Source organism: Hippoglossus hippoglossus, chromosome 3 (assembly GCF_009819705.1).
Source record: "Hippoglossus hippoglossus isolate fHipHip1 chromosome 3, fHipHip1.pri, whole genome shotgun sequence".
NCBI classification, from domain to species: Eukaryota; Metazoa; Chordata; class Actinopteri; order Pleuronectiformes; family Pleuronectidae; genus Hippoglossus; species Hippoglossus hippoglossus.
Window position 1 is genome coordinate 6,772,296 of NC_047153.1, and position 25,093 is coordinate 6,797,388.

Genomic DNA, 25,093 nt, shown 5'->3' on the forward strand with positions numbered 1-25,093 from the left:
AAGCAATCCATCAATGAAGAGTGTGGAGGGTCTGTCATGATTTTAGTGACTTTTTATTAACTGTGCAGTGACATATTTGTGAAGAGTTTTGTGTGAACATCTGATTTCATGCAATTTGTATTAAAACACGCTTGTCGCCGTTTTTTACGGAGTTCTGGTGTCTGCGCAATATTTTGTGCAGTTTTATTACTCATTATTTGTTCCTTTGTCATTGCATTGAACATGAACATTGAAACGCTGCTTTTTACAACATTAAAAAAGTCCATCAAAAACCTACCTCAGCAGAAAATTAAGTTTTCTTCACCCTGACGTTGAGCTGACAGACAAACAACAAGGAGGGAGGCCTCTGAATGTCACGTTAGATTATTTCACTCATTTCTACTTCAATCGTAGAAAAATGTATTGTTGTCATTTTTGTTTATGGGGCATTTCTAAAGTGTTTAATTTATGAATCATCTCTTGGCCTGAGGTTCCCAGTCCCTGATGAAACATGATAATATTTGCTAATTATTTGATGGTAACCAAGCTAAAAGTTATAACAGTATTTCTGTGGTGATGTAAAAACAAAATACACTGAAGCATTGTGTAGTTTTCTATGTTAGGCACTTTTATTAATTTTGTATTATTGATTCACAAACGCAAATATTGTTGCCAAAGAAAACAACAAATTTAAACAGTTTGGTATACAGTGTATGTATGTAGAGATTTAACTGGATTCAATTTACAGTTAATGTAAATAGCAGAGGGAAGAAAGTGAGAAATACCTGAAAAGAATTAGTGCTACTCTCTAATATCTGCATGATGTATAGTTTTCATTAACTATCTGTTGGTGTAAACAGACTTTTTGGCCACAGTATAAAAAGAGAAAGCAAAAAACCTGGTAAAGTGTGTTAGCTTTAAAGGGGAAAGACAGGAGTGCTTCAAAAATACTAATCGTTAAAGGGGATGTCTATCCTCATAACAAAGATCTGTTCTATTCCTATCAAATGGATTCCTACAGTAAATGTTACCCTGAACGTGTTTTGTGCCGTTCTACTTCCAGACCTGCTGAATATCACAATTGTCACACTGTAGTACATCAATTAAAGTAGTACAAGCTATGAAAAATATATCAGTGTAAAGGCACAAGAGACTCGCTCAACAATCACAACACCACTACACGACACCATCAAGACTCACAAAGAGCCGGCTCAGGGGAACGCAGCCATTGCTCCAAGAAAGCTGCAAAGTCCACACACTAGGTTTTACATAGAGTCAAACTCCAGCTGGGACATTTGTTGTAAATAACAAGTGAGTTTGGTTTGAATTAAGAAATACAAAACAAGAGATTAGTCGTTAGCAACGTTTTTTATATTCAAAATTCATATTGTAATCATTTCCAATTGTTTTGCTTAGTGTTGACACAAGTGTGCAGATGTTCCAGCTTCCAACAGCAACCACTGCTCCCCCCTGAGCCGCACCGATTATTACAGCTTCTATCAACTTGGCCAGCCAAGTCTTTCCACTAGAGGACACTCTGGTTTCAACAAAAGGACGACGTCCCACTGCAATCTGTGGGACACGGCAAGAGATCTCCACTCCACCTCCACGACTCAAATCCAGCAGAACTTCACGTAACCAGACTTAACTGAGATCTCCATCAAACTGTCGACCATCTACCATAATGGCAAAGCAGGATTTTAGATTTGGATGAACGTCAGATTTTGGGGTTATTGTGAAAATGTGCTACTTTGGAGCTCCAGAGGACAAGAACAGTGCCACAAAATGTTTAGAGTTAGAAAGTAGCTGAAGTGTTACAACAGACATGAACACGGATAAAAAGATAGGTTCACATTCAAAGAAACTCTGTACTCTGCTCAATTCAAAACCCACAAGCATTAATGTGTATATACACGGATTCCCTCTTTAGTTCTTCTCTAATGTCAGATAAATCTACAGTCCAAGGTTAATATACGCCAACATGATTCTTATTTTCTTAAGTTGGTTAAAATTAGCTTTACTTCTAAATAAAAGTATAAATATCAGTAAAAATCTTCTTGATGAAAGTATTTAAACTTGCAGGTTTACATTCCTTTCTTAAAAAGGAGAACAAAACATGTATCTAAGATTATCAAGGTCAAGAAATTGTCTGTTCACCTCATTACTACATTGATAACTCAATCTACATTTTTTCACACATATATACGTTTTAATATTTTTTTGTTGTTAAATATTGTTTGCCTCTTATGGATTGGCCACTGTCATTAATCCTTGTCTATTTTCAATCGTTCTAACATCAAAATCAGGTTATAAAGGGATCTCTTCACTGGAATAACTATATCATCCAATAACTCATTGAAAGTTAGAACCCGTGCAGGCTTGTGAGTATCGTATTACGGTCAACTTGAAAATTAATGTGAACCTACCTTTACTATTCTAGCAAAAACGCTGTTAAATAGGAAAACGCTGTATGAGAGCTGACTGTCATGTGGGAATGTGAAAAGTGGTCTTTGTGTTCATGTCCATTTCACATTTCAGCTGAGCTTTTCACGTAATCTGTGGAAGGTGACCCACGATTCAAATAACTTCCATATTACTGAATATTACGGGTTAAATCCACAAAATAAAAGCAGAGATTTTCATTCCGAAAAAGATTTGACAGAAAAGTACGGAATTGTATTTTCACAAACTGTACCAGCAACTAGAAAGTGTTTCTACATAAACAGTAGGTAGATGACGAAGTCAAAAATGATTCCACTGGTTAGTCTGATACAAAGACACTGGTTTTAAGTAAATTCCAGTTGACTGTGTTTCTATCGAAGTATCACATTAGTATCAATCAATCCTCCAGTTATTTGCCTGTACCCACAACACAGAGGAGAATATCTGGGAACAATCATACTTCAACAATTTTGCTGAGAGACAAACACACAAACACACACACTGAGCACCCACAGGGGCCACAGCAAGGGACTCTGGGAAAATGTTGAATCCGAGTCCGTCAGGAGCATCGTGTTTTGTCGGAGGAAGGTTCAACACACAAACTCCTGCCTCATGCGGATGATCTGCAGTAAGGCGGCCTGGACGTCCTCATCCATGTGACCCTGTGAGACCAACAACAAGGCTTCTGTTAATCAATGGGTCACATTCATCACAGGACACTTTGTGTTAAGAATTACCTAAAAACTATCTTTGAGAAAAATGTTGTTTAATGTGTACTCTAGGCTTATTAACTTAGTCCATCTCCCATTCATTAACATGGAGGATGAGGAGGATACACCAACTGCAGCCAGCCAGCAGGTGGCGATCAAGGCACTATAGCTTTACTTCTGGGGAGCAGTTATTCCTTCAATCTTTATAAATAGTCTATGGATATAACAGAAATGATTTCATAAGCCTATTTTGCCTATCTGCTGGCTATCTGATGCTGGGAACAGTTCATTAAAAACAATCTGAACAATGGAGCTCATTTTATTTGAATTAAGACCCTTGATGAGAAAGAGACAAAAGTTTCTTAGTGGTCAGCATGCACTTTAAAAGTTTAAGAAAGAAATTACTCAAGCAGAACGATGAGGATCTTACCTGCGCTGCACTGAGGAGATGAGTTCGATAAATTGAAACCACCTCCCTGTGTTGCGTCTCAGCATCCTTATTGAGCAGAAGGGAGGGAGAGAGACAACAAGACCATTCGGGTTATTGCTTCAATTTCTTTCTTATTAAGGTCTCACTACTAATGTGAGGAGATTCAGGGTTCTGAAAAATAATAAGAAAATGAGAACTTATTATTGTCTCCTATGCAGTTTTCCAGTCAGTCACTTACAGAGAGACAGTTACCGTGCAGTGAATCTAACTAAGTATAAAGCAGGATATGTTGACATGATATTCTGTAATACATATAGAAATATGTGTGTCCACTCACAGCCAGCTCCTGCTGTAGGTTCTTGATCTGGCCGTGGAGTGTGTCGATTTGCTGCGTCTGCCTCTTATTGGGTGCGTTGCTGGTGTACGCCAGCTGGGACAGACCGTTCAGTGCCTGCTTCAATCGCTCCACGTCCGTCAGCAACTCTGTGATCTGACACACAAAGACACACAAATATAAACATTCATCTTGGTAGATTTTTCCTTGTTTCTTTAAATTTCCCTCTGGATCAATAAAGTATCTATCTATCCATCTAAAACAACAACAACACATTTTTAATAGTGGATTATCACATTTTGAATCTACACACACACTGACTCCACCACAGTATGTTTAAATAATGAAACCATGACAGAATAGAGTCTGTTTTTAACTCCGCTATAATGTCTGTTAATTCCTACCTTCTTGTCTTTAGCGTCAGTCTGCTGAGCTGAAGTCTGAATCCTCCTCTGAAGATCACAGATGGTGCTCAGCGACTCGTCGTATCTCTCCTTCAGCTCTCTGATTTCTCTCTCGATGGCACATCCCTTCTCCTGGAGAGCCTCCCTCTCCACCCTGGCCTTGCTCTCGCCCTCTCGTGCTCCTGCAGCCTCCTGATGGGCCTCCTCACACTCTTCCGCTAAGCTCAGTAGCTTGTTGCTGAGGTTGGCCGCCTCCTCCTCCAGCTGCTGCTTGTCTTTCCTCAGCTGGTTCATTTGGTCTTCCTTGTAGCGAATCTCCTCCAGAGCCTGTGTGGCCTGCAGGAGCTCAGATTGCAGGGCGGACACATCTTCAGCCCTCTGGGCGTTGTTCTCCTCCTCCTCACGGAGAGCCAGTTGTAGCCGAGCGACTTCAGCGTCCATGGCTTCCTCTCCCTTGGTCTGTTGTTGTAGCAGAGACGCCTGATCCCCACGGAGCTCCTGCAGCTCTTTCTGTAGGGCACCAACCCTCTGGGCCTCCTCCTGCCGAGCCTCTCTTGCTTTCTTGCAGTCGGACTGGGCTTGCTGCATGGCGTCGTTGAGGGCTTTGAGCTCCGTGTCATACGTTGATATACGGGTCAACTCTGATTTCAGACGCTCCTGGAGATTCTGGATCTGAGAGTTGCATAGAGCGTTCTGGTCTTGAAGATCGGCTTTCTGATATGTAACCTCCTCGTGCTGCTGCTCTAATCTGACCAACGTCTGACTCAATTCCTCAAATTTACCCACCAACCCTTCCTCCACTTCCTTGTGCTTTTCTCCAGTAACTAATGCTGTGTCCAGTCTTTGCTGAACAGATTCAATCTCAAGTTTTAGCTTCTCTTTCTCCTGCTTGCTGCCCTCTCCAGCAGATCGTTCTCTGTTGTACTTCTCTTCCATTCCCATGAGCTTGGCATGCAGCTCCTTCACCTGGGCACTGTAGGAGTGTTCTTTCTCCTCAGCTGCTGTCAGTGGAATAAACTTGGACTGAATTGCCTCCTGGATGGTATCAAGTTCTTTCTTCTGGGCCTCTAATTCTTGGGTAAGCTTTACTGTTTCCTCCTGCGCCAACACATACATATCTGACACTTCTTTTGCTCTATTCTCTGCCCCAACCACAGCAGCGTTCAGATGGTCTGTGGTCGCTCTGTGGTCTTTTATGCTCATATAGTTCTGTTTCACGTCAAACAGAACCTTTTCCAACTCATCTTTCAACTTTTCATTTCCTTCTTTCGAATACTTAAATTCTTCCGCACTTTCTTTTTCCTTGGTCTCCAACTTCATCATCTCAGCTTTAACACTTTCTAAGGTGGAACTTAACTCCATCTTCACTTGCTCGTGCCGTTGTCTGGAAATATACTCCCCCTCCAGGCTCTGCTTCAGAGTCTGGCTCTGTGTGGTCAGCTGTACGCACTCTTTATCTCTGTCTTCACATTTCTTCTGTAGCAGTTCATGTTTCTTCGTCAGATCGGCATTCTGACACTTCAAACCTTCCGTTTCACTCTGGTGTTTCTCTCTGGAAGTTTGGAAACTCCTGATGTTTTCTTGCAGCGTGGCTCTCTCGGTCTGAAGCTGCTGGACTTGTCCCTCTGCTTTTCCGTAACGTTCACTAGCTTCTATTAGTTTGTCTTCCAGGTCCTCCAGAGCTGTTACCATGTTCCTCCGAGCTTCTTCGTGATTCTTTATAGGTAAAAAGTCCATTTCAATCCTGCTGTTGAGCTCATCAAGCTGTTCTCGTAGGATATCTCTTTCCTCCTCACTCTCCTCCACCTCTTGAATTAGGGCCTGGCTTTTGGCGGTCACATCCACCAGTTTTCTTTTCAGTGAAGCATTTTGCTCTTCGAGAGCCGCTCGTATCCTCTGTTGCTCCTCGGCTGACATCCCTCCTGATCCTCCCTGGGATGAGGGACTGTCCAGTTTTCGATGGAGATCTGCCACTTCCTCCAGCACCCGGTCGTAGTCTTCCCTGAGCTCAGCGAGCTGTCGTTCCTTCTCATCCACAGCATTGGTCAGCAGATTTTTCATGTTGTCAAATTTCTCAGCTGGTACGGTGTTGCCATGTTTAATCTGGCTCTCCTTCAACTTGGTTTCCATTTCTACAAGGGCTTCAGCAAGTTCTTCTCGTTCTGCAGTCAGAACTCCCACATCTTGGGTCAGCCTCTCTGCCTCAGTTGCTAACTGGTTTTCGCTGGTCTTGTACTCCTCTAAGGCCTTCTCGCTCTGTTTCAGTCGGTTACGAACGCGACCCACTTCCGCTGAAGCACCTTCATACTTGGCTTTGACATCCTGGAGCTGGACCCGCAGTTCTTCTGTGGCCTGGCCGCCCATGTGTTCCTTAACAGCGACTACATGGGCTTGCAGCTGTTTGACCTTACACTCAGAGTCCAGCATCCTCTTCTGGACGTCTCCCAAGGCGTCCTCGAGTTCTTGAATCTGCTGGTCAGCCTGCCTCTGGATGGCGTCTCGGTTTTGAACCAGCTCTTGGCACTCTCGGTTTTTACGGTTCAGGGCGGATTGAAGCCGCGCCGTCTCTTCCTCTGCCGCATGTTGTCTTCTTTTGACTGTCTCAAGTTCATGTCGGAGGGAATCCAGTTCACCAGAGAGGTCCCATCCTACAGCTGGAGGACTCTTCTCTCCGGATCTGGACAGTGAACGCAACATGGCAGGATGCTGGAGCAACTGCAGAGAAAGAGGAAAAACAAGTTCTTACCAATACAGAGCAAGTGTGACAACATCATTATGTTATTTTAATGGAAAACCAGACACTTTATTTGAAAGTACAGAATAGCTGTTGATTCCTTTGTGATACATTCACAAAAGGTTCTTCTGGGTCGCCTCAGACTTTTTTTCCCCATTTTCAAATACGGACTGATTAGGTTTGAGATGGAGAACGAATTGAATGAGTCACAAAACTCTTTTATTGAAGGAGACAATGAAACCCATCAGGATCTGAAAACTGTATTAGCAGCAAACAAATAATGATTAGATGTAAACTACTAACACTGAATTTTCTGGATCATATGTAACTGTTAATCAGATAAAAATGTACCTGATCAGAATCCAAGCTGTGAGTTTGTTTGATCAAAATGTTTTCTTTGCCTGGAAACACAAAAGTGAAGAAACACATCATTCAAACCAACTCATAATGTACTGGTGAGGTTTGAAATTAAGGTTTCAATTGTTTCTTTATAACAAAAGAAATAGAGGGAAACTAACCTTTGATAACCGACTGCCCAGAGTAGTCCCCCTGTGAATGTATACAGATACATATACTTTTTAGACTTAGAAAATACATATAACAGAACATTTTTGCTGCACCAGAGTCAAAAAAACAAACTGGACATTTAAAATACATTATATTAATACATAGACTCGATTTTTAGGAGAAACACTCATTTGCAAATGTTTTATAATACAAATTAAAAACTAATTGAATTAAGTATACCTTAATTCTGATGTTATAAATAAATTCCCCTGGGGATTATAGCCTCAAAGTATAAAACACATATGTATATAAATATATAAAGTCACTAACCAAAGTACTCCGAAGCTGGACTTTGACAGTCTCTGGGCCTCGAGCCCCTTCCTCTCGTTCTTTGGCACTGAGCAACACTTTCAAGTGATCCTTCTGGGAAAAATTAAAAAAAAGTCAAGCAAGAGAAAATACACATGTTAAGAAAAATAAAGACTGATTAAATAATATCAACAGAACAGCAGCGGTTCTGTGTTGATACAACAGCACCGATATCCTTGGAAGATTGTTTTCAGGACTTTATGTGGCTTTACTTGAGTAAATATATGACAGTATAAGTTTCTGATAAAACTCTTTTAAGGAGGAAAAGATTCGTACCTCTTTTTGAGTGTCTTCAGCTGCCATTTTTTCCTGAGGATTAAAAAAAGAGGATTTACAACTAACAATAAACCATTTTAGTAAATTTCCTCGTTCTCTTGTGAATGAAAAGTGATCTGGTAGCTCATCCATTATGCTCAGTGAATGCAGCATTTTAAACATAGTATATAAGTAATGTTTTACAAAAGCAATCAGTGTTAAAAGCCTACTCTTAAAGAAACACTGTCCTAAATCAAACATTATTGTTATTAACTTGGCAGAACCTAAGACTACAAAATTATATATCTCAGCTTTCAAACCTCGAGTGGGTCCCTCAGATCTACCCACAGAAAACGATGTGCATTGGAAAAAGCTTCCTGTGGGGGTGTATTGTTTACCTGTGAGAGCTGTTGCTGTAGCATGTTGACCTTATCCAACAGGGTCCTCTGCTCCTGGTGGTACTTCCTGAGACTTTCCTGCAGGGTGTCGTTCTGTTTCTCCAGGTCCTACAACACACACACACACACACACACACAAATGTTTAAAGCTAAGAAACTTGTATCAGTTTAGGCCTGGCATTAAAACGTGTTCAGGATCCGGATCGAGGGACGGAGAACATTTCATTGATCTTGATAAATAAAATCCTGAATTTCTGAATTAGTGCAATTTGGTGCAAATAGAAATCCAGTGCATTTAAATATTGTTTCACAGGGGGACTGGTATACACTCTACTGTACTTAAATTTGAGTGCAGTGAATTCAAGTTCATATTTTGAATGTCCTGAGTTAGTTATGAGTGATATTGAAGTAGAGTCAATGTGTGTGAGACACATACGTTTATGATCTGATCCCTCCTGTTAACCTCGGAAGCCTCTGCTCGCTCCACTGAGTGCTGAGGATGAGACAGGATCTTTTTTTACAACCATGTTTACAGGTTATAACATTACCACGAGCTTAAAAGGTGTATGGAACAACTTCCACTTGTAATCACTAGATGGCAGTCAAGTTCAACTGAGAGACGGGGGCAGCTCAACAAAAGAAAAAGACTTTGGATGTTAGACAATGCAAATTCCTGTGTGTTTTTACAGCAGAGGCTTCACAGTGTCTAATCATTTGAATGCTGCACGGGAAGGAATTTGACTTATTAATGTCAACAACAGCTTTGGGATACGAGCAAACCTTGACCTTTCACCTCTTTAACAATAGCTTTATGGAAACAGAATGGCAACACAAATGTCACTTCATTACTATTCCTGCTACATGTACACAGGAAGGTCTTTTAAATATGTAGTGTGTAGTGTGTGGAGGGTGTTGCAGCTTCTCCTCTCTATAGGTGAGGTTTAATGGATGATGTGGGAGGGTAAAGTGAAGGCTGCAGGACTACCTGTCGCTTCCACTGTTCCATCTTTGCAGTTTCTTTATCTGCAACAAAGCAAGAAAACAGCAAGATCAGATTCAATTTGTCCAACCACATGTAACGAAGATTTGACAAGAATAACACCATAAAGTCAAATAATAATGTTTACAGCGCAGCCTCTCCTGAAAACATGTTCCAGGAAAAGAGACAAAAAAAAGGCAGAAAAAAGAAAAGAAATCATAGAAAAGTGTGATCTTTGTCTCTTAAAAGCAATTGGTAGTTATTTTCATATGTTCATTGTGTGTTCACATTCTGGAAAACGGTCAAATCTAAACTCTACAAGATGTTTGAACTGCCTATTTGTGTATTTTGAACATTTGTTTACAACTATTTCTTGTATTTTAATAAGTACAGTAATCAAACCAGTGGAAAGTGGCTATACATATATATGTGCCATTTTCACTGCATGTAATATGGTTTTGAAAAAGGTGACTCACTTAATAGATGCTTATTACGCCACGTAGCTTAAACAGAGCAAGCAAAAGTCTGAAAGCCCTGTTACCCTTCATCTTAGTCACTTCACAACTTGAAAAATGGAATTTGATTTGAAACAGTCTACTTCCCATTTGTTTAAAATTTTATAAAATGGACTTTAAAAATACGTGAGCAGATTTTTCTAAATCTTTCTTTTGCATTATTTGGGGATCATCACAACTACACACACTAGGCTAACATTTGTCAGACAGAAGTTAAAATTTCAGATGCTTTGTTGCACTCAGTGGTCACATTAAATATGCTGTTCTTGTTCTTGTATTAATTTCAAACTGCTAATGATGTTTTTTTAAACACGTTCCGCCTCAGGTGGTGTTTTTTCCATCTACCTCTGGTGGCTTTGTCGAAGTAACTTTTGACCATTGCAACAAGCTCCTGGTTCTTGCTGAGGCGTGCGTAGTGAAATGTATCATGACCCAAGCCATCGACCGCCTTCACGTCAGCGCCGCTTTTCAGCAGCACCTCCACCGCGTCCTTGCAGCCGTACTCACAGCCCAGAATCAGCGCCGTCCTGAGGGAGACCCACAACGACAGTTTAGGAGCAAAAACATACACAAACCAGCTGTGCAACAACTGTGTTATTGACGTGATTTATGTGAAGCTCTCAAATCAAAGCATCTCAAAAACAAGAATTCACTGGAGATAATTGGCTCTGTTTATATCACATCTGGTTGTTAATGATTACATTTTAAAGGACTGTTTTGTTTTACAAACGCTGGTTAGAAACCCCAATAAATATGTAAGCAAAAATGTGTTATTTACTGTTGTGATGTTGGATATTATATTAAATTGAAAACAAAGCATTTAAAATTTACTACAAATGGTCTGTGGCTTCTAATTTCTGTAGTAATTTTAAATTTCTCCTTTTTAAAAATTAATTATTCTTCCATTACTACTTTTACTGTTATTCATCAACAGTCCAACAGTTAAAATGTTTGTACGGTCCCTTTTGCAAAGTCAGTAAGGTGTGTGGTGACCGTTCATAGCTAGCACACAATTTGTGTTTCTGTGATTAGAAATGCAAATAGATTGATTTGTTGGATGTACAATGTAACACCCCCTGTCCAAAGCTGCAACACATTTTGATTTGAAATGATTGAAATTAATATTTGACAAATCGAACAAAGACGAGCGCGGTGAGGGGGGCGACGTCTCTTACTTGTTTTGCTTGTCCCGTATGGTGATGTCAGCCCCTCGCTCCAGCAGCAGGTGACAGATGCGTGAATGGCACATCTGGGTTGCCAGCACCAAAGGTGTCCTGCCATCCTGGAGAAAAAAACACACAGGCAGACATATAGATACACACATTTCCACAAAGTCCCACTGGTACAAAACAAGACAGTTACACAGTGAACGGCTCCATTCAAGGTGTCAATATGTCACTTGCCTCAAAGCACCCAGTGTAACCCCCAGTTTACAGAAGGTTCATTCAAGTGGACCAGGTTGAGATTTAGTGAATCAGATTTTGTGTTGCTCTAACAGACCTGACATGTAGTGAACTATTCCCACAATGACCACTACACAGTTGGCACAGGGCAATGAAAAAAATATACATTAGAGGAGACCATTAAAACACAGTGTGTGAAATGAGGTGCAACATTAATCCTCACAAAATCAGTGGCATTCACAGATGCTCCGCTGTCAGAAAGAAGTTTCACGCTGGATGAGCAGCCGGCCATGACTGCAGAGAGAAAGAGGAGAAACAACTGCAATCAATTCATCCCATTGACAGTAACACAGAGAAATATGTGTTCACTAGCTCAGTGCTGGCGTGGACCCTGTTGTATATGTTGAAGGTTTGCAGTCAAAACTGAAAGACAGCACTTTTTCATTATTATCCGGGGTAAGGAGGTAAATGTTAACATTCAGAGCGGAGTAGGATAAAGCTGAGTTAGTCCTTGTGAACGTTAAGTAAAATACAGTTAGGACTAAAGTTAGTGAAGTGAGTACTACAGCAGAGTGTCAGTGTTAGAGTCTTACCAGCATCATGTAGAGCTGTTCTTCCTTGTAGGTCCACATTTCCAACTGGACTGTTGTGCTGAAAAAAGAACATAAACACAGGTTGGCGCGACAGAACGATGAAGCAAATGATTTTTACTGGTGTTCAAACATGACGGATTAAAGCATAAACTAGATCTGTAAAATAATGAGGTACAACATTTGTCATATATCTAAGAGCACTATTTAAAGCTCACTCTAACAGCACCGTCTCACTAACACCAACAACCTACAGTTGCTCTGTAAATAATTAAAATGATTAGTGACATTTTAGCACATATGAGACAACACAGATGTAAAGAAAACCTGTAAGTGTAATCAGCAGTGTACATTAGACGCGTATTAACACAGAGCAGTTTTCACATAGCACAGTATAAAAACACAGACCCACTAAAAGCCCTCAATCACAATTTCTTCTAAGTATATAATGATTTTAGTGGATAAAATTACAGCTGGGTCGCTAATAACTGGTTCTGTGCATTACATCACGTAGACAACTAGGCAGGTCAAATATGACCATTTTCTCTAAGTGGATAATGACGTTAGCTTGATTTGATTGTTGAGCCTGGATTTTCAAGTTGTTCAAAAGCTAAAAGAGTGAAAAAGAAACTTATTTACCAAATCACTCAAGTTACAAGGCTGTTGAATTCAGAAAATTATTCAAAAAAGACTACTGGTTTTACACAAAGTAATTCTTTTAATAAAACAATTAAATAGTTTCACTGAAGAAACAACTTGTTGGCAATGGAACCTAAGTAGGCAACAGCAGGCGAGTCATATGCTGCGCTGACATGTTTGAGACGTCTCTGCAGAACTGTGGTGATGGGCGCATGTTGTGGAAGCTTTGAGGACTTAATGCCAACAGGGGCCTGATGTTGCTGGGTAAGCTTGCCAGCGAGCTCTGCCCCCCCCCCCCCCCCCCCCCCCCCCACTATAAAAACCCAACTCTCTCTAGCAACAAGGACCAAAAATTAGCTGTGCGCTCAAGTGACAAAGCTTGGGGTGGTGGGGGGGGGGTTGGGGGGGGTTGGAGGCGCTAGAGCGGCAACGGGAGCCGACGGCAGAGCATGGGGGGGGGGGGGGATACCCTATACTTTGAGGGTTTGGGCTGACAGAGGGAGATAGTGGGGGTGGTGGGTAATGGCGTCCAGCTGCTATGTCTGGTGTGATGACGGCACCAAGAATGGACGGCAGGTTTGCAGGAGGGAAGGCTTGTCAACACCACCGACAGCCCCCTGCCAACAGCCACTACCTCTGTTAGATCACTGCCATGTGACAGATAGGGGCGGGGCTACGAGGCTCTGGGAGCACAATATTACAGAGGTAGCCCCCTCATTGTAAACACATAAATCCTAAAGAGGGGCATGGTGACTCAACAGGGCCCACTGTCGACCGATACAGACTGGGCACAGCTGCCAGAGCTGTTGGGCAACAATTATTTAAAGGAGCTGTGACGGAAACTGACCGACCAGTGACTGAGAAGCTGCTCTGTGGGACACATATACAACAGTGTAGATAAACAACACGGCAACATGAGCAACAAGCAGAGGAATGGAAGAAATAAGCCTACGATGTAAAGATCAACAGAATATAAGTTGTTATCATGTATTGTGTCGTGTTTCCTCACAGGAGTAAATAACAGTCGGGTACAGATAGTGTTTGTTTACCTGCAGGAGCTTCTGCACACACAGCGAGTGTCCGTTTCTTGAAGCCAGATGAAGAGCATTTTTACCTGAAAGTGATAAATAAGAAAATGAAGTACATTCACACTCTCCTGTTTGCATGTATGTATTTTCGGAGCCAAAAGCCGCAGTGTGCAATTATTCTATCACGAATATTGTAAGCAGCGTTTCCCACAGAGTTAATTAAATCTGTGGCAATAGTGAGAGTGCACTCACACACACAACAGATTCTAAGCGACAGGTACAGAGGCTAAAAGTATTTACAAATATTATGTTGGAGTCACGATTCCATTTCATTACTTGTGGGGAATGGAGTGAAAGAAATTCAATAACGTTTTTAAAACACAATTTACAAACGTGCTTCGAAAAATATTTAGCAGGGAGTTCACTCCCGCACGATGCAGAAAAGTTCCAAACTGATTTAATTGGATTAAATCAACACACACTTCCAGCTTCATTAAGTTTGTTTTCCCTCGGGAAAAGTCAATGGACAAATTTAAAATGCAGCAGTTGACAGCTCCTGTTATGCAAAGATAATGGGATACCAATTTATGATCCTCATTAGCAGATGGAGTAAACCAATATCAAATTATTGATATAGCTTAATGAGCAAGAAATGAAGTCCGTGTCTGAGCAGTGTCTGAGGATATCGGTTAATAGTTTAATAATTCATTATAAATGAAGCTTACGTGTCTCTTTGCTATTGGTTGTAATTTATTTAAACAAACATGCTCATTGATAAACATAGATGATCGAGTGTGACAGGGAATTTCAGCAGCTAATATGGAAGACGGCAAATGAAGATAGAGGCGCTCAACCCTTTTACATACATAATTTTACGTAACTGTTCCCAGTATTTGTGTGGAGGGAAAGCGGTAACGTGGAACAGTAAATGTTTATTCTAGGTATGACATTCATTTTACATAAAAAAATTTCTGCATTGAAATGGACAGACAGCACCACTTTAACATTCCTCTTTAAACAGCGTTTGATTTAATTAAAATTCTTCTTTAATATAAGCTGCCATGAAGAAAAGGAACATGTTTGCTTGGGAGCAGCACTCTGTGTCGTAGATTAACAGAAAGAGACAGTAATGAAATCTACTGTCAGTGAGAACAAGGGACACAGAGCGGTATATTTTACATTTTTCAGCATGTGCATTGAATGTTAAAGTAGTTTCAGTATGAAGTCGTTGCTACTGATGTGATGGGCATGGACCAAATATAAACACAAACAAATATATATATATATATAAATATATATATAAATACAGCTCCAGGGTACAACTTTGATCCTCACCTGTGGCATCAGTCGCGGTGACATCAACGTTGTGTCCCAGGATGAGATTGAGACAGTCTTGGTGTCCTCGTGTCGCAGCCAAATGAAACCTAGTAATCAAGAAGATAGATGGAGACATTTTAAGAAAGGAAAGACAGGGCATGTGGCAGAGTGAGGTGCAGTGGAGGGCAAGTGAAAAAGAGATAGGGTTTAAGAAAAGGGGGTGAGGGTGAAACTTAAGGACAAGAGAGCGACTGCAACAGTCTGCCTGGCTCCTGGCTATCAGCAGGATCTGCAGTCTCAAAGTAAATAAACCTCAGGGCCTGTATTGACTTTAAACAAACCAGGAGCAACTTCTCTGCTTCCTGCTGTAACCCCCGTATTTTTTGACTCAGCAATATTATAAAATTATTTGGCAAAGTTGCACAAATACTGCAGCTTGCCTCTAGTTTGGCCAACAAAGTATGAGCCATTAGTCCTAAAGTCCTAAAATGTAATACGTTATTAACAATAAGGGAAACTTCATAAACTTGTGGATCATGTGGTTCAGTTAAAAGCACCAGAGAAGTTACTAAATGAACAATGAAATGTGATTGTTTGTATTCATTTGTATTCCATGTATGATTTGCACAAAGTCGGCATATTCGCTTGTTAAATACTCAATAGAGTGTTTTCCAACCTGTATTTCATCATCACTTTTGACTGGAAACATTCCCGTTCCCCTCCTCTGATTTAACCAGCAGCAGCACGGCCGCCACAAGCCATGAAGCTCTGCAGAGCACTTGTGTGTAAACCTATCTCAGTCTGTCGCCCGTCAAGTCACATGAACCTGTTTATACTCTAACCCCAAAGTATCTGCCAAGGAGACAGCTAGGCTGTCACCTCAACACTGGCGGGGGTATTAAAAGCCGTGTTGATGGCCACAAGATGCTGGTTCTCTGAGGAGCAGCGGAGGGTTCTGACCTCTCGGTGCAAACAGCAGACAGGAAGCAGACCACAGCTCCCCAAGTTCTGAGGACAGAACTGATGTGAATCATCAAGTTCATGAGCCACAGGACTTTCCAGAAAGTAAATGAGAGAATGTTTCTGAACAGAGTCAAATGTGCATGTATTCTTTCCTAATTCTCTCTGTCCAACCTGCTCCATCATTGTTGAACATTGTCTGTAGGTCCTCTGATGGTGTGATGTGCCAGTCAGAGGCCACAGTATCCATATGATGTGTATTATAAAAGTGGTCACTCATGATGAGCCCACACTTCACTGAATTCTGCAGTAATTTGATAACCGCATTGTCTCCTACATCAGCACCAAACAGCAGACAAGCAAACTACTGAAGAACGGTAAATAACATTTTTGTGGTGACTGTTCCTTTTGTGGTTATTGATCCTTCAAATCTTCGTTTTAACAAAAATAAACCACATCAGCCTAAAAGAAAACACATTAAAGCGTGTGCCAGAGGTTGCCAAGAGCACATGTGTATATGAAGCACGAGGTTTTCATCATGAGGTTCACTGGGATTATCAACCTTGAGCAAGATTAAAGTCTTTATCAGCTGAGTTGTGAACTATACCCGAATTAATATCAAGGATTATCTAGTATTTTAAGAAATACCCATTAAAGACTAAACCTGCACATCTTCAGTCCGTCTGTCATGAGATCAAGCTGAAATCACACAGGTCCAACTGTGAAACTCACAGCTTACTCTTGCTATTCTTAAAAGACACTTGCTGCTAATTCTGACAAATAATGGGCACGCACCGGTATCTTTAGTCAGTGCCAGTTTCACCCTGCAGGGCCAAGTGAGTACTGTGATGTCATGTGGACCTCTTTTGCTGTGAAGGTCGTGCCAGCTCGCTTTTACAACTGCACAGAATGAGCAGGTGTGATGGGCGGGCTCACCTCATTGGGAGCAAGCTAATGCCACAGCAGAGATGTAAAACGTTTACTCAGCTGGAGGCCGCGATGGAACGGTTAGAGCTGAATTCATTAGATGAACACAGTGAGGTTAATCTGGGACCCACCAAATTATATATTGAAGGTAACAGTTTGTAATTAGTTGCCCCACAGAGGTCCATGATTACATGGGATCACCATTCGACATTCCGTTGCTGGTGTTCACAGCAGTCAGAATGCCACAGACACATGTTGGTCTGTGTGTGGCCCACTGAACTATAAGCAGACTTGCTGAGTTGCGATTGTGGTTCACTTTTGTTTTGGACAGACCTGGCAAGTGTGCAACCTCTTTCCATAAAAGTCCAGTTAAGGTGATGCGTCGATTTTAGTGTGAACTAGTTGTGGTTTGTCTGCCCTGCAGGGGATCACTAAATAATGAGTGCAACTGTGTTTAGCTACAACAACCTCTGCAGTCCGTCATTGCACAGTTGGCAGCCAATGTTCTGGATTTAGTTCTGACAAATTCCAGCACCTTATAACGAGACCGGACATTTAACAGGTTGTTTGTATGATTCTGTTTATTTACACCCATGCATGTATGCAGTTGGTAGTTTCTGCAATGGTGAGACAGGAGAATTTCACACACAGCTGAAAATACTTGGAATCTGCTGTTCCATAGTTATATGCTTTAATAAAGCCTTTGTCAAAATAAATCTGAAGCTCAGGCCAGACATCACTGACTTCATATATCTGGGGATTAAACTGGGGGCGCCCGGACTCCCAGAATGCTGCTGGTGGAATCAGTACCTGCTTTTTTAAACAGCTCAGTGTATTGTTTCCCAAGGCTGGGCCATTATGATCACCGATAGGACCAAAATAAAGGTCTGTAAGTGATACCTGAAATATCTGTGGTTTTGGATGGTCAAGCGAAGCAGCATCAGTGAATTCCCTGCACATATTTCTGTTAGCTTGACCTATTTTCCCCACACACCTTTTATTATTTCCAATCCTATCTTTCTGTTAACCCTCCCCCTCTAATACAAACTTGTGTAAGGTGTTACACAGGAAAGAAACAAAAACAAACCTCAAGCTTGAGGTTCCCATTGAAAAATACAATATAAATATGGGCCTTCAAAATGTCACCTGATCCCTATAATGCCTGCAGCTGGATCTAAATGCATTACTTGATGTTGCAAGCACCACAGTGGTTCTGATCCGAAATTTGCAGGGAGTCATTTCCTGTGAGGACTACATAAACAGTCTCAGGCCAATGTGGTCAAGCCTTCAGTGGCCACAAACATTCTTTACATAAACTCCCACACTGACCTCCAGTTAGAGATGGACACCAACAGGGCCATTTCTGGATATAAAAATGGTCCCATAATAATATGCAAAGGCAAGGGCTTTCACATGAAGTCTAGCTGGATGAAGGAGTCACATGGGAATTTGGAGCAGGCAGGATTGTTTTGGGATTTGGAGACTTGATGTCATAAAAGAAGGTATGAGGTACAACATGTTTTTAAAGTCAGAGTGACCTCATTGTAAATGTATTTGTGCCATTTTTGGGAACCAGGGTCAGGAATGTGAAGTGAGGCATCCACTGCAATGTTTGGAATTTGTGATGCTTAGCATTTTGGGATTTGGACATTTTCAAAAAGGCATTGCAGAGTGAAACAACTGTTGACAAATGTGTTTGTGTCTGTAGATGGTGACAGTGTGTGTGTGTCTGTGTTGACTCACGCAGAGCGGCCTTCCACGTCGAGCTTAGTGGGGATGATGCCCTTCTTCCCGAGAACAGCAGCCACCTTATCCACTTCGCCCCGTTCCACCGCCTTCATCAGCCGATCATCATACTTGTTCCAGTCTGTGTTCTGACAATGATGATAGGGAACCATCAGACATGCAGTGGGTTTGACGGCATTTCACAAACCAATCAGATGAGCCAAATACATGTAACAGCACTAATTTCCACTTCTTTAAGCAGACTAATTAACACAACAGTGACAAACACAAAGTCACGATCTGACACAAAAACAACAACAGACATTATGGCAAAGTGATTTTTCTTTCTGTAGCACAACAAAAGACTTGTGTTAATACAGAACGTGCCAAGAATGTGCCGTAATGCAGATTCACTAAGTTCCCTGATGAGTGACAGCTACAAAGCATGGGAACAGAGTACTCTTAAGGCTTCTGGGAACAACATTCAAGTGGAGTGCTTCATAATGGAGATCAAAAATTAAATGACATACTGCTATCACTTTGATAACATGCACATTATCCGGTAGTTAAGAAACAATTAACGAGTCACCAAATTGATCCACAGATGATTATTGCCCCATTTGCCTCAAGAATAATTTCCTCACTGCATTACCACTTTGTTAAAGCACAGCGTTCAGGGAGTTGAGTTTGTGATGACAGCACAAGACAAAAGCAACACTAACGGAAGTTACTGACAATGAATACCTACAAAGTGCATGGAGGTGCATTTCAGCCAGCGGCTCATCTTGGGTGAGTGGAGCTGGTCCTTGCACCTCGCTACTGAAAAGGACGCCACTGTTCCGGTTTACAAAAAACACAAATTGAGAAAATTGAGAAAAACAATATAAAAAAATCCCCTCAGTTCCTCAGTGCACTCAGCCAGTGAGCGCAACAAAAAATGGATCTGAAGAGAAAACAACGACAGTCTCCTGCAGTGGAGGTCCTCCTACGGAAGGCTCAGCCTCTGGAGTTCCCCTCACTTGAGGCAGTGAAATTAAGTTGGCAGGATTTTCTAAGCATTCCTGTGTTGCTCATAGGCTCTGCCTGTAAGTTCATCACTGCACAGCAGTTTGGTTGATGATGGTTAAAGGGAGGAGAAGGAGGAGTAAAAGAGGAGGAAGGAATAGAGGTGGAGAAGCAGATGGGCCAGCCCTGCCAGCCCTGGGACCTGCCCTGGCCGGCAACTGCAACTCCTCCTCGGGGGTAAAAGTCAGCTCAGCCTGGCTATCTCTCGCCTCCCCCAAGAGTCTTGCCCTCTATTCTCGCCTTTCTCCTCAAACCTTCTGTTTCTCTCAGTCTTCTTTTGTTGTGATGATCTTCCACTTCGTCTCTGAATTGTTTTCTATCAGCAGAAGCTGTGAGCTACTTGTTTATCAGGTGAGAACTTCAGAGCTCCTCTCTCTTCTCTTCTCTCTTCTATGAGTGGTCTCCAGCGTCTTCACCCGACCAAATGGCAAGGTCAGTCAGGCTCAGTGGGGTAAATATGTGAGCTCTCCCAGGTTTAAAATATCACCCCCTCCCTGGTAAACAGCAGTGGTGCAGACAGCCCTGCAGACTGGTTACCTCTTTATTTTTTGACCCTCCAACCTTTCTGTAGTGACTGATAGGAAGACAGGGGCTAAGAATACATTCTGGACATGCCTGCACCATGAGTAATGGTGATAGTGCCCATCACCGCTGCCAGCATGAAACAAGGCCAGCCAGAAAGACCTTGCTTACACCGCCACCCCCCACTGTGCTCCCTGTTTGCCTTCATCTGAAAATATTAATGTCAGAGGGGGATTATGGTTTGCACATTTGAAGTGGTTCTGGCACTGACCCTCACAGGGCACTACTGGGGGAAAAGCTACTTCAACCCATCCATCTAAACAGAGTGGTGTGGCTCCAAAGCCCCCTGATCCTCGCTGCACAGTGGCAAGGTTAGATGTCAGCCGGTTTACAACCGTCTGTCTGAGACTGCAGCCCCACCATAAACTACACTGCCGCTTTACTTACACTAATACCATACAGTTAACACTGCAACAGCACAACTTTCATTTTCAATAGGTAAAAATATCACAGGAAAACAGCCACAGAGAAGCGACCGGAGGAAAGAAGGGGTGGTATAGGGGGACCCGTTTAATTTACACACGGCATCAGCTCTTTGCAGGCTTGTGTTACTGTCCGCTGCCAGACTGGCGTGAACAGAGCAGCACTGATATCCACAAACATGCAAAAAGACCTCCTCCGCATGACCCGTCACATGAAGAAGTAGGTGTCAACTTACGAAAGCTGCTCACCCTTGCATGGAGACAAAGGCGCCAAAATGGCACCTAGCCACACAGCATACTGTACATCGGTCACGTAAATATCTCACATGGGTGTGCTGGTGTGTGTGTGTGTGTGCGTATTTGTTTGGGAATCTGTTTATGTACTAGTTAATAATAGGGCTGTTAGCAAGCTAGAGTTGCCACTGCAGATATACTGACACAATAAAATTTCTAATTGGTGACATTGATTATTTGTGCCATCACAAAACATTTGGTTTGGATTATGTGTGGGTGATGTGGTCGCTGAGGAAGGGTTTATGGATATGATGCTCTTTGTTTTTTAACACTAAGAAGTCTTATTTCATATCATGACGTCAACATGATGTCAACGTATTTCCCTGCTTTACTTTCAAATGCTGGAGCAGGACCCAGCTGAAATAATTCCAAAAATATTCAAGCAGTTTAAAGTCTTAATTTTACTACATATTTAATCCGAGGTGTATGTGGGGGGATAATATATTGGAAAAAAAGTTTTGATAATGTAGATTCCTTTGCAAAACATGCTAGTAAATATATTTATATTTAATAATGCATCGAATAGATCATACATTGTACAATTGGTCATTTGATGTGAATCTAATGCCGGATCAGAAATCAGTGGAAAAGTATTATTGACCATCATCCATCCATCCATTAATTGGGTGAGAGGTGGTGTTTACCCAAAAAACTATTCCCACTCGCATTCAAACCATTGCTCAGTTTAGATTCTCCAATTTTTAATGGGAATGTCTTTGATGTGTATTAACCACAGTGCCGATGATGATGAGGCACAAGTTATTACAATAAATCCTGAGTGGCACATGAATGACTGCACTAAATTTCCTGGCAATCCATTCAATGGCTCGCAAATATTTCATTAAAAACTCGAAAAACAAAAACCTTCATCATTGTGGTTCATCCTATGGGCACCATGAATATCTAGAACAAATCTCCACCAAAGCATTGAACCCACTGACAATCACTGACATCCATACAGCCACATCGCTAGTATGGCTACAAAGAAATAAGGAACCATTCAATGCAGAGAAATAAGGGCATTAATAGGTAAAAGAAACACAAACTAGCTTGGACCAGCAGCTTCTTCTCTTCATTGCATTGTATTCTCTCTAATGTATTATGATGTTGATGATGAAATGATATTCAACCCTCGCTGTCTGCAAACATTACCTAAAGCTTCTATTTTAACACTGACCTTTGGGACAAAACATCAGCTGACACCCAATGAGTCAGGTTAGACCCCTACCTGTCCTCACACACTATTCTGGGTGTCTGGAAATACTTCAGTTACACACTCTTGCCATCTTCACTTCAGGTTCTCCATCACTTTTTACAAGCTGCAACTCGTTCCAACACCTTAGTTTCTTGCCTCTCTAAGCTCCTGGCCAGACTAATGTCTCCAATGTCCTCACAGATGAAATCACCAGTAGAAAATATCATACTGGTCATATGATAACAGACTGAAGCCAAGACCAAAACATAAAGCTATACACCAACGAGTTATGTGATAGCGGTGTCCAATGCCAAACTGATATGGTTTCATAGGATGACGACTATGAAAATGATCGTGATCGTGGGAGACATCTCTGAAGAAACACCATGTCATGAAATGTAAACCAATGACATTTTGTACACGGACGATATTAGTATTTGAAGTACTTTAAAGTACTAAAGGACCTTCTGAAGTTCTTTTTACAGTTTATTTCTTTTTTCTTTCATATTTTTTCATCTAGGATTAAAAGATGCTGTGTCACACAAAAGGAAGACGTCAGTTTCACATTAAAAGTGCCTGAATGGATGAGTCAGTGATGATGGATTATTCATCCACAGTTCTTTTTACTTGGACAATGTTGTTTTTCTCAGAATCAGGACTATGGGTTTTGTCCCCTTTAATACATTTTTTGTAGAAATAGATTCATAGCCAGTATATGGGCAAAAATAATGTTTACAACAAATAACTAGAATGGCACTCAGAGCGCATACCTCCACCAAGGCCCGACAGTCCTCTTAAATCCAATCATGTTGCAAAAAATTGCACACTCAGAGGTACGTCGCCGAAATATGCCTAATACTTTTTATCAAGGTTTTGAATAAAGTGAATAAAACATTCCTGGATATGGCCCTTTGTTGGGATCCGCGGCTAAATTTAATGTTTTTTTTTTTCTTGGTCCATGACCCAAGTTTCCACCACATTTCGTGGAACTCCATTAAGTAGTTTTTGCGTAATCGTGCTGAACAAGCGAACAAACAGAAAAGGGTCCAAACATAACTTCCTTGGCGGCTGTAATAACTCTTACAAAGTACATATGAGCGCAAGATGGATATCACACAACAAACTTGAAAAACATGAAACCATCCTTCAATTCTCTTCCTTGGGCTGTTTCGGTGAGAGGACAACTAACGATACACAACCAGTTGCTGAATTTGGATTCTCAAACTCTTGCTAAAATCCCCAAAATGTCAACTTCATGGTGGTATGATGAAGTCAGGACATTTCATCCTCTGGGAACCATGACTGTCTGTACAAAAATTCATAGCAATTCATCCAGTAGTTGACAAGATAGGGAAACAACTGACATAGCTGCTGCTCGCATGGCTACTTAAAATAATCATGATGCTGATACAAAATAGAAGTAAAAGTGTTTTTAATGAGAAGTGCTGAGTATAAGATCGGCATAAAGAAAATATTCACGCCACTTACAAACTACGACAATGGCCATGCAAGGGCAACATTTATTTGTCAGTGCAATATTACATCAAAACAAAACAGGGAAACTAATATTTTAAAAGTGATGACACTACATTGACCACATCTTGTGTGAATTCATGATATTCTGCTCGTACATCTTCTTTCAAAAATTAAGCTTTGCCTAACAACAGATGGGTTAGTTTATTGGTGTGAGTTAAATGTACCTAATCCAAATAAAAACCAGTTCAAACAAAACAACAGGTGAGAAAATGTCCTCAGAAATCAGGTATTCTGACGACACGTATCACGTCTCAACACGAAGCACATAAATCATCACCTATAGTTTAATGTGAAGATGCCCTGAGATGACACCACTTATCTATTTATATTTTTATCCTCAGAGATACCTGTTTGTGACATTTAAATAGCCGCGTGCTGTGTGAATGCCACAGTGACAAGTTGATTCATTGGTGAAATATACCGTGGCAGTGAAAATCCAAAACTCTAGCTGCATCAGTGTTAATGAGAACCTTAAGGACCAGCTCAAATACCAGAAAGTGTGTCACGGAAATCTCCAGAAATTACATGAGTCACAACTCAGGGGAGTTTAACAAACAATGAAGAAACAAACAGTGCAAGTCACAGTGACATCTATTAAGAAACAAGGGGATATTACAGAGGGAGAGATTGCCTGAAAATGCCTTGAAATATAATATGTTATTTCAGTCGGCCATTCCAAGAACAACTGCTGAGTAGTGGACCACAGCTATTATTAATTTTGTGAGCCCCTTTCTCTTTTTTTTTGGAAAATGTTCTGCGCTAAAGACATGAAACTCCCTCCATAGTACTGCTGCTGTCTCACAACAAGCAGGCTCCTCTGCGACTGCTGTTAGCATTAGCAGTTTTACACCCATGCTCAACCCAACGTGAACCCCCGCTCTAATTTGTGACCACAGACCAGTGCATGAAGTGGCGAACTGTGCAACTGTCTGGGCATGTAGAGTGTAAGTGAAACCCCTCTGGGGCACATGCATCAAGAGCGGAGGAGGACAGACGGAGACAATAAATGTGTAAAAGAACAAGGGTTGAGGTGAGAAAGTGGCAAGATACAGCGCGCTCGGAGTCAATCTGTCATTAAAGAACAGGTAAGTCGATGCCTCAGAATGAGAGCCCCTCTTGAATAAGGCCAAGCCCGCACTGATGGTTCAGACCAGGTGTCCTGAGGAAAGAGGCACTCTCTTTTTGGTATGTACATGAGGCACTGGCGGCATATCTGGGCGGCAGCTAAACACAGGGCCGCTCTTGCTGGGCAGAATGTGGACTAGATGCAGGACAGACAGGCAGACAGACACGCCCTCTAGTGGTCAACAAGAGGAAGGGGTTACCAACGATTGTGTATGGTGTTGATATTTTC

General features: G+C 41.5%; 1 protein-coding gene and 1 long non-coding RNA gene across 5 annotated transcripts in view; both read right to left on the reverse strand.

Moving 5' to 3' along the window:
• Positions 1 to 580: 580 nt before the first annotated feature.
• On the reverse strand, positions 581 to 2,243 carry LOC117756152. The gene is made up of 2 exons (XR_004612761.1): positions 2,186 to 2,243; positions 581 to 2,101 (listed from the first exon to the last, which is right to left on the reverse strand). It is a non-coding gene; the product is annotated as an uncharacterized LOC117756152 (long non-coding RNA).
• A 405-nt stretch (positions 2,244 to 2,648) lies between these two features.
• uacab (uveal autoantigen with coiled-coil domains and ankyrin repeats b) overlaps positions 2,649 to 25,093 on the reverse strand; it is a 36,346-nt gene continuing 13,901 nt past the window's right edge. The window contains exons 2-20 of one of the 4 annotated variants that reach the window (XM_034576097.1): positions 19,394 to 19,479; positions 18,664 to 18,794; positions 15,052 to 15,140; positions 13,738 to 13,802; positions 12,053 to 12,110; positions 11,683 to 11,753; positions 11,232 to 11,338; positions 10,402 to 10,583; positions 9,548 to 9,585; positions 8,999 to 9,055; positions 8,563 to 8,670; positions 8,186 to 8,218; positions 7,871 to 7,963; positions 7,552 to 7,582; positions 7,385 to 7,434; positions 4,300 to 7,014; positions 3,899 to 4,051; positions 3,562 to 3,627; positions 2,649 to 3,083 (exon numbers count right to left, since the gene is read on the reverse strand). In XM_034576097.1, coding sequence (XP_034431988.1) covers positions 3,012 to 3,083; positions 3,562 to 3,627; positions 3,899 to 4,051; positions 4,300 to 7,014; positions 7,385 to 7,434; positions 7,552 to 7,582; positions 7,871 to 7,963; positions 8,186 to 8,218; positions 8,563 to 8,670; positions 8,999 to 9,055; positions 9,548 to 9,585; positions 10,402 to 10,583; positions 11,232 to 11,338; positions 11,683 to 11,753; positions 12,053 to 12,110; positions 13,738 to 13,802; positions 15,052 to 15,140; positions 18,664 to 18,794; positions 19,394 to 19,479 — 4,205 coding nt within the window. In that variant the 3' untranslated portion in view covers positions 2,649 to 3,011. The remainder of the gene's footprint in view (positions 3,084 to 3,561; positions 3,628 to 3,898; positions 4,052 to 4,299; positions 7,015 to 7,384; positions 7,435 to 7,551; positions 7,583 to 7,870; positions 7,964 to 8,185; positions 8,219 to 8,562; positions 8,671 to 8,998; positions 9,056 to 9,547; positions 9,586 to 10,401; positions 10,584 to 11,231; positions 11,339 to 11,682; positions 11,754 to 12,052; positions 12,111 to 13,737; positions 13,803 to 15,051; positions 15,141 to 18,663; positions 18,795 to 19,393; positions 19,480 to 25,093) is intronic. The other 3 variants (XM_034576105.1, XM_034576114.1, XM_034576122.1) reach the window with 3 other exon arrangements.